At 38.4% G+C, this 9,186-nt stretch overlaps 1 protein-coding gene and 1 long non-coding RNA gene across 13 annotated transcripts in view; both read left to right on the top strand.

Moving 5' to 3' along the window:
* The window catches only part of LOC108620656 (leucine-rich repeat flightless-interacting protein 2), a 110,997-nt gene extending 106,748 nt beyond the window's left edge, over positions 1-4,249 (top strand). For 9 of the 12 annotated variants that reach the window (XM_089474780.1, XM_089474778.1, XM_089474779.1 and 6 more), the window contains 2 exons: positions 2,517-2,560; positions 3,921-4,249. In XM_089474780.1, the coding sequence (XP_089330906.1) occupies positions 2,517-2,560; positions 3,921-3,996 (120 nt within the window). In that variant the 3' untranslated portion in view covers positions 3,997-4,249. Of the gene's footprint in view, positions 1-2,516; positions 2,561-3,920 lie in introns of those variants that run through there. The other 3 variants (XM_089474783.1, XM_089474782.1, XM_089474784.1) reach the window with 2 other exon arrangements.
* A 1,163-nt stretch (positions 4,250-5,412) lies between these two features.
* On the top strand, positions 5,413-8,007 carry LOC149268270 (uncharacterized). Its single transcript, XR_016271150.1, has 2 exons — positions 5,413-7,501; positions 7,558-8,007. It is a non-coding gene; the product is annotated as an uncharacterized LOC149268270 (long non-coding RNA).
* The last annotated feature ends 1,179 nt before the right edge of the window (positions 8,008-9,186 follow it).

The raw sequence follows: 9,186 nt of genomic DNA on the forward strand, positions 1-9,186 counted from the left end.
TTAAACAATTAAGTTCTCATAGTAAGCGCACACTGCAGCCCATGCGTGTTTATGCGTGGTGTATGTGTTTGTGTGTATGCGTTTGTGTGTGAGTATGTGTGTGTGTATGTGTGTCTGTATGCGTGTGTGTGTATGTATGCCTGTGTGTGCGTACGTGCGTGTGTGTGTGCGAGTTTCTTGTGTAAGCTGAAAGACACGAAAAATTATTGAAATATCTATTGCTCCAAGGGTTCAGGGGATCTCGTAGTCGAGCAGTCTCGACTAGAACTTTCTTACTTATTTATTTTTAGTTTTAGGCATTGCTCAGAGCCTCTACTCACTCAGTATTCAGCCACAGTTTTTCCTGATGCTATTGCCTGCTGCTGCTTCGCTTCCGGTGGACGTTGTTGTTCCCGTTGTGGTTAGTTTTGCCTTAGCTCCAATTTCTCCAATTTCAACGAAACACAGAAAGTTTTTGCATATTGTTGCTGGCTGTGAATTTGTCGGTTTGTTGGTTTCCTTTGCATTTGTTGTGTCGTTAAGTAGCTTTGTTGATCAGGTTAGTCTTTAAAAGGACTGGTCACGGTCGCCATGTTGATGAGGAAAAAAATTAATACGATGGCACGTCAGTGCCTCTTTTGACTTTACTGACGAATGTTCTTTATTCATTATATTCTTATGATTAGAGCCGCATAGCTGCGCTGCCGGTTACGCCAGCAGCGGAGCGGCTTCGTACATATACATATATGCTAAGTGTTTATGTGTTAGCTTAAGGGTCTGGCGAGAGTCGCAGACGGAGAGGGGGTAATGTGTCCACTTGTTTACGAAACAGTCGCGCATGTAAAGTATGCCGACTCAGCGGAGTTAGTACTCGCGCTCTGTTAAGGCACATGCACTTGAGAGTGATCATGTTACCTCTTATGTTGTGAGTGCGAGTTATTTATGAATATTGCAGTTTAATTGTAACAATGTATTTGTGACATTCTTTGTATCTGTATATATGTATGTTACTGAGTACAATGAACATTTGATAAAGTGGACATAATACAAGGTTGTATAGTTTGGGATATACTACTTTCATATCACCCCATTATTTGAAAGCGTCGATAGAAAGTGGTAAAACGTGGATAGACAGGTAGCGACCTACTTTGTCATCCTTCATTGTAAATCTTGTTTTTTTGGTCTGCTTCCCTGCGTGCGTCCACTTCTTATAATCACTCCAAAGATTGTTTGCTGAGTCTATGGAAGTATAGCTCTCATTCTCACTGGAGAGAGAATTAGGACTGGATAATATAAATTTTCTTAGTAAATTAATTGCTTTCGTACAAGCTACTTTATCTTTAAAAGGGATATTTTTGAATCTTGGATCCAGTAAACAAGCTATCGCAATTAGGTGGTTTTCTTCGATGGACCCGAATCGGCGTTCCAATCGTTTAATTATTTCATTCCTTACGGCATGTATAACTGTCATATCACCGTCGTCCGCATCTACATCCACATGTACATTATTAATCTGGTTCTTCAGGGTATTCACCATCGGTATTATTTTACTTATTGTCACGTATTGTTCGCCCGACAGCTCTTTGGTAACATTTTCTAGTGGTCTCAAAATACTTATCAGTGTTTTCATTTTTTGAATTTCATCAGTTGAGAGTGTGGGCGATGCTTTAACATTCAACAATAAAACTTGATAAATCATAGGCGCTATGGAATGGAATTCCACCGTGTCTTTGCATCCAAAATCAGTCTAAGAGGTTGAGAGCAAGCTTGCCTTTCTCGTAACGCATCGCTGGCAATTACAATGCTCTTGAAGAATTTTACAATGTCTCGGACTTTGCTTATTAATTCATTGAAATCATCAACTGAATTTTCCGCCATCAGAATACGAAAATTTGCGTTCCATTGATTGTATAATGGACAGTTGTCTTGATATTTTAGGTGAGTCATATATACTTTCCACATCGCTTTCATTTTCAGTATCAAGTGGTGTATAAGCTTTTACAAATGGCTGCGGCTCAGTTTTATGACTTGATGAACTTATTAGATCAAGATCTCTTGTAAAAGTTGATTGTTTTTTTTCCAGTTTCTTTCAGGGTGGCTCTTTATATGTTTATCCATGTTTTAGGTGTTTCCTGATGATTTAAAAATTTTGAAGCAAATTTTGCACTTCTGGTGAAATACTGCCAAACACTGCTGCGGCTTGGTGGCATTCTTTTAAAGGCACATGTTTCAATAAAGTGCATAGAATAATTGCTTTATTACTTACTTTAACTATAAATCAAATTTACTTCGATAATAATGGCACTAGGTATACCCTTCACACTGCTGAGCTTGATGATTTGAGAGCCCATAGAGAGATAGATAGATAGATAGTTGGGGTCTGCGATGATCTCATAAGATATTAGAGCTATAGCCCTGAAATTGGCATGCATACTCGTGCATACCATACGCAGTACATGTTTATAATATTTTTTCCAATAACTCATTCGATAACTTTTTTTATCGAGAATAATAAAAAATTTTTTTGGTTTTTTCAGCCTAATTTGAACACTTTTAGACCTGGAGACTTCAAATTAATTTTGTACGTAAATATAATAAATACAAACATTTTGTAATTTACAGATTTTGGATACCACGTCCCCTTCGCCCCCAATTAAAAAAACGTATTTCATGTACTACCGGCTTGTGGAATGTACATACATTCTAACTATATAAATCACGCTCTGAACGTTTCATAAAGATAGTCCTACTACAACTAATAAATTCTCATGCTATTGCCCACACCGCAGTGCAGCTTAAGCGCTGTCGTTGCTAACTGCGCAGAGCACCGTGCGTGCTTATGCATGTGTGCATAAAAAAAGTGCAAATGAGTAGAATATCAGATTAGAGGGTTTAGGGTATCTCCCAGTCGAGCAGTCTCGACTGGAGCCTTCTTACTTAGATTGAGTATTTGTAATTGAAATTAACAAATTAAACATCTTTAGCATACTGTGACTACTTGATTTCTAATCAACAGCGTGTACGTCTTTCTTCTTTCAATGTGTTCTCAAAAGTGACTTCGTCTTTTAATGGGGTTGCCACACCGCTCGACCACGCTACTCATGTCACTTTACATTGGGTCATCCTGATCATCATCTATCTCCGATGATTCCTCTGTATCTTTTCTTTCGTTGAAGTCTAAATAACGCCAAAGCTTCATGTTGTCTTCACTGGTGGACGTCATATTTGGGTCTGAAAAATACGCAGACTTCTTTACTTCATACCTAGCATTTCCTTTTACTTTGGTAATTTCGTATGGACCAAGATATTTGTGACTCTAATGGCTACTAGGTCTCCCAACTGTTAGCTGTGTGGTCCCTTTCGATTTTTGTCAAATTGTGGTTATATTTGGTTTGTGCTTCTTGAATTTGCTGTCATGCCTCTGCTCTTATACGGGCTCGATCAAATTGTAGTGATACTAGTATTTCTCCGTCTAAGATTTTTCTTAATTCGGGGTCTGTCTCCTTTTTAATTTTTATTCCAAAAATGACTTCAAATGGTGTAAACTTCGTTAATATATATTGGAATTTATACACCGCTCCACCTGTGATGTATATTTATACCATTTAGCCTTCTCTGCTGCTGACTTCTTAGCGAGACTCGATTAACTCGTTCTATTTGATCATTTCCTCCTACCACGCCTGTAGTTATCTCGATGTGATTTATCCTTAAATTGTTTTGATGTGAATGCGACGCCTCTATCGCTTATGATGCGTTGTGGTTTTCCGAATGTTACTTGGTACTTGTCACTTGCCTCTCCTCGTATTGACACTTACACATGTGTGTGTGTGTGTATGTATGTGTATGTGTGTAGAGGATATTTAAATACGAAACTTTGTGAGACTCACTTATGTTTAACACGAAATGTATACTAATTTATGATCTGTTATTTCTATTTGCAGCACCGAGAGATTTTGGAACGATTGGAGGAAGCAGAAACTGCTAACAATCATTTACTTAAACGTCTTGACAAACTAAAAAATGCAAAAAGCACAATATTGAAGGACTTATGATTGATGATGACAAAACAGAATAATAATACTTCAGGAAGAAAATGGCTAACAAATTATAATTTCATAATAGTCCATGAAATGTTAATCTTGTGTTGTAAATATTTACAACTAAAAGTATTTAATATTCATTACATGATGCATATTATCCTCATTTGGCAGAAAATATATGATTTTAATTATTTACTTAATAAAAATAATTATATATTTTTTGTTCATTATTTGTATCATACTAGAATCTTATAACATCGTATATCAAGAAGACAAATTTGTATTTGTCACTAACAAAATAACACATAGACACAGGCAGCAAGAATACCGCTGTGTGCGTTAAATATGTAGTAAGGGACTGCAAGTGTGTGTGTGCATGTCCGTCGCGAAATCATATTCTTTATGGGCATCAACATTTTCGTACCCTTCCCGTTAATTTCGGTATACTCTTCACTCAATTTTCAATTTCAATTTTTGTGCGCTGCTGAGCTTGATAATTTGAGAGACCATAGAGAGAGAGAGAGAAAGTGTGAGAGAGTGTAGGACACACTGCGTGCTTGCAGCGCACTGATTTCGTCGTGCTATCTTTCATTACCCGAGCGAATACGGGTGTTAGTGTTATTGTTAATCATTTGTTACAATGCGATACGATGCATCGACAAATGCGTGTACCATATCTAGGTACCACATCTAATTTTTAGTCACGAATAAACCATTGCAATTAAAGCATACAAGCGCGGCTTTTTATATTTCAAATGGGGTTGTCGAAAATTGTTATAATATCGTATCGATGATATTTTAAGTTTTGAAAAAATATCAAAATGATATTTGAAATGCAATTTGAAAAAGTCGATATATCAATATTTTTCGATTTTTTTTAAAATTGTTTGAAAACTTTTTTCCCACAATAAATTTATAATCCGTCTTAAAAAAACAAAAATAATAAGAATACGTTTTTATCAGTGTTTGAAATGCTGACAGTCACAGCAGTAACAGTCGTAAAATTTTGTCTGTGCTGTGCTTCTGCAGCCAATAGTTTTCGCAGTTCTGTTATAGCTTGAACTGTTGCTGCGAGCATTTTCGACAGTCGCAGTCGCAGCAAAAGCAAAAAACAATTCTTGATCAGCAGCGCAGCGCTTCGAACTGCGTTCACTGGCGACAGTCGCAGTCGCAGCTAGAGCAAAAACTGTCGACTGCCGAACAGCACAGCAGACAGCTTTCACAGTTTTTGCTGCGACTGTCGCCAGTTCACGCAACAACAGTTCTAGTATTCTCAAAACTGCCGAAGCTGTCGATTCCCGAAGCGCTGCGCTGCTGATCAAGAAATGTTTTTGCTTTCGCTGCGACTGCGACTGTCGAAAATGCTCGCAGCAACAGTTCAAGCAATAACAGAACTGCGAAAACTGTTAGCAGTTTTTAAACACTGGTTTTTATTATACCCTAAACCCATTGAAAATGGAAATTCAGGGTATAAATGGTTTGTTGAAATGTAAGCAATAAGCAGAAGGAGGCGTGGCAGACGCCACACAGTATATAATGCCCTAAAAAAGGGCATTGCACCGGCCCAATTATATCACGGCTCCAGTGCATGCACTTTTGACAAGTGCGCTTTGTCAGCAAAATACAACGCAACCGCAACCGTGGGAGCCTATCGTCAGCAATAATAATAAGATCAATGCACTTGGCCAAATCACATTCTGGTCAACGTGTGCATTTCCGCCACGAGCGCCGAGTCAGCGCACCGATCAGCACCACCGTGAGAGCCATCGTGTCACAAGACACCTATCAGCAGCAACAGCAGTGACCACGGCGGCAGCGACGCCAATAGCAGCAGAGGCAGCTTTCATATAAATAGTACTTGTATAATTATTCTTAAGTTAGTTCTAATCCAACTCCGAAAGTGAATACATGTTTTTTAAACCAAAAACCGCTTTCGAATATTTAATTGGCGCCCGAGCAGGGACTCGCGATCGTTATCTTAGAAAGTTTACGCGTCGAAAAACATAGTACTAACTATTGTTCGCGAGAGCACCTATAACGAAATATACATAGCTGCTAGTGAACGCGACGAAAATCCTTAGTGCCTAATCCGCAGCTATCGAAACGTTAGTACCTAATCCGTAGCTAACGGGAGCATTCGAACGATCCGTAATAGTGCCTAATCCGCAGCTGCACCGTGTTTGTGAAAGAGTGACTCTAACTACGTAAACGAGGTACGGTCGTGGGTCAAAAACATTGTTGCCACCCTATAAGTGTCCGCTCGTAGGGTACCGCGTAATCAGTGTGCGTCGCGGGATCTTTTGTAACAGACACACCACTAATACTGAAATCTGAGGAAAGAGAGCAATCCGGACCATCATCGCGGGAGTCAACGATGCTAAAAATTATATTGTAAGCATAGTGAATAAGATTTAAAAACAAGAAATAAACAACAAACATTAAACAATTCACCTAGAAATTAAGAAAAAGAAGAAATAAACAAGAAATATTGAACTTTAACACTTAGTATTTAAAAAAACTCTAAAATTGTACTACTGAGCGACGTCTAGTTGCCCGGTATAGCGTATGGCCCGTGAAGCCATACAATAATAGTCAGGAAGATCACTGCCTTGATCGCGTAGGAATTTACTAACATAAATCAAAATTCCAAGAACATTTTCTGAAAACAAACCACCATCATTTCCGATTCGACAAAAAAATTCGAACTAACGACCGCATTCTCTAAAATAAACATGCCACCACCAGAAAATACACTCCCATCCACCAGTACAGGTGCCGCAAAACCAACTTACTTGACCGAACCTATTGAGAGTACGATAGAGAGATACCTTAGGAAGATATTGTCTGAGAAAGGTGACGAGTTACTTAACCCAGGTACAACCGTTTCAGTCGAGCAAGATCAGACGATTCTCCCAGAACATATGGGACGAATCAACGAGTTAGACAAGTTACCAGACGTTGTAAGAGTTTTAAAATACTTTTCCGGGAATAGAGCAGAATTCACTTCATGGCGCAAAAGTGTAGACAGGATATTTGAGGCATACTCTACTGTACAGGGAACACCAACAGGGTGACCGAATATGGTATTTTAAATACTTTTTGGTATTTTATCAGCTCTAATTTTGCTCAAAAGTATTTCAATGGTATATAGGTATTTAGTAGCATTTTTCTTAGATTTTATGGTATTATATGGTATTTTCGGCTTGGTCACACTTTAAGACTTAATGAATCGAATGCTTAATGCTTAAGACTTGCTTAATTTTAAAACAAATAAATAGAAAACATGAGCAATAAGCAAAAATATAGAGTTGAGTAGGAGACTATGCCGGAAAATGCAAAATGGCTGGGCAGGAGGGCAAATAATATGGATGCGCACTGCAAAGCGTGCCAGACTGACTTTTTGAGTAGGCTGGCGTCACTTAAGCAGCACGCGGCTACACAAAACCAAAGATAATATGAAATACTTCTGAGGAAAATCAAAGGTGAGTTCTTTATATGCTTTTTAATTATATGTAAGTAATAACTATTCTTTTTTCAGATTCAATCGTTTTTTAAAGAAATTATGTTTGCTGCAGCGATTGCTGAACACAACATATCAATGAGAGCAATGGACCATATTAGCGATGTGATCAAGCATGCGTTTCCCGATAATGCCATTGCGCAAGGGTTTTACTGCAAACGCACCAAAACAGCTTCGCTTACGTACAATGTACTGGCACCTGTGATGAAGGAGCAACTGATCTCTAGCATGAAACGGTGCCTTTCTGCAGCGGGAAGGCCTGTGTTCTCCATAATCATTGATGAATCGACGGATGTTTCGTGTACAAAGGTCTTGGCGTGTGCTGTTATGTATTCGACAATGAAGTGCAAACAAAATTAAATATATATTGGAATATGGAATGCATATTGTTCTAGTTTTATGTTGGACTGAAATATTATTAATTTTTTTAAATGAAATAAACAACAAACATTTTTTGCAATGGGAAAACCCTTATTTTTCTATATATAATTAGTCAGTTATTACTTTTACATATAATTTGAATTTTCAGACGATTTATTTGCTATGGTATTTATAGTGGTATTTTGTAAAATATGAAATAGTATTTTATAGTATATTTTTGAGACCAAATTGGTATTTCTCGTTTGTTCCGGCGCGGTCACGCTGGACACCAAAGCACTATGGTATCTTAATGGTAGTAAGAAGTAAAGTAGTTGGCGAAGCCAATGCTGTATTAGAAGCGTATAATACCCCACTAAATTGGAAAGCCATATCCCAATGTCTCACTGATCATTTTGCAGATCGCAGAGATCTTAAGACACTGGAATACCAACTTTATACTCTTAGGCAAAATGGGCGATCAATAGACGAATTTTACCAGGCCGTTTATTATCATCTGTCTCTAATATTGAATCAGATAAACAGCCATGACTCATCTGCAGAAACAGTAAGAGCTATTACCAAGATTTATAGGGACAAAGCGTTAGATACGTTTATCAGAGGTCTCAACGGAGACTTACCAAGGTTATTAGCCATCAAAGAGCCGACCGACCTTAAACATGCTCTTCACTTGTCCCGACTGATCGAACCAGTCGATTAGAAATTCCGTTAATCCCATAAGAACCCAATGGAAGTCGACTCGTCTACCAAAACCAGGAATGTGAATTATATGAATAGGCCAAATAATAACCAATTTGCTGGGAAAAGACCCTTATCTTCTAGGGCAGAAAACACCAGCTACAATTTCACATCAATACTGGGGAAACCCAAGTGCATAACGTAGATGATGAGGCTAACGCTTACGCAAATGCATATGCAAACGCATACGCCGCCGAAGCTTATGCCGAGGCAGACGAGCAGTGTATGAGCACTAACCAGAGAACACATAGACCGGATACGTAGTGTAAAGCGTTTTGCACACTTTTTTTCGAGCGTTAACACCCCAGACAACTTCGTATTCGCTCGGCTCCTCACTTTTAGGTTTGGGTTACTAAAATATACGAAAGCCCAATCATTTCGCTTCATGCGCTCGACCGAGATGGTCAAATGTTGAACAAAAGATCCTTCTATGCTGAATGTTTCCCTTGCTCTCTCTCTCTCTCTCTCTCGATGCTCTCTGCTCTCTCAAATGTGTATATGTATTAGAGGCCTGCACGAATACGTCTCAAA

This window comes from Drosophila arizonae, chromosome X (assembly GCF_054131065.1).
Source record: "Drosophila arizonae isolate 15081-1271.41 chromosome X, UAZ_ARI_1.0, whole genome shotgun sequence".
Classification (NCBI taxonomy): Eukaryota; Metazoa; Arthropoda; class Insecta; order Diptera; family Drosophilidae; genus Drosophila; species Drosophila arizonae.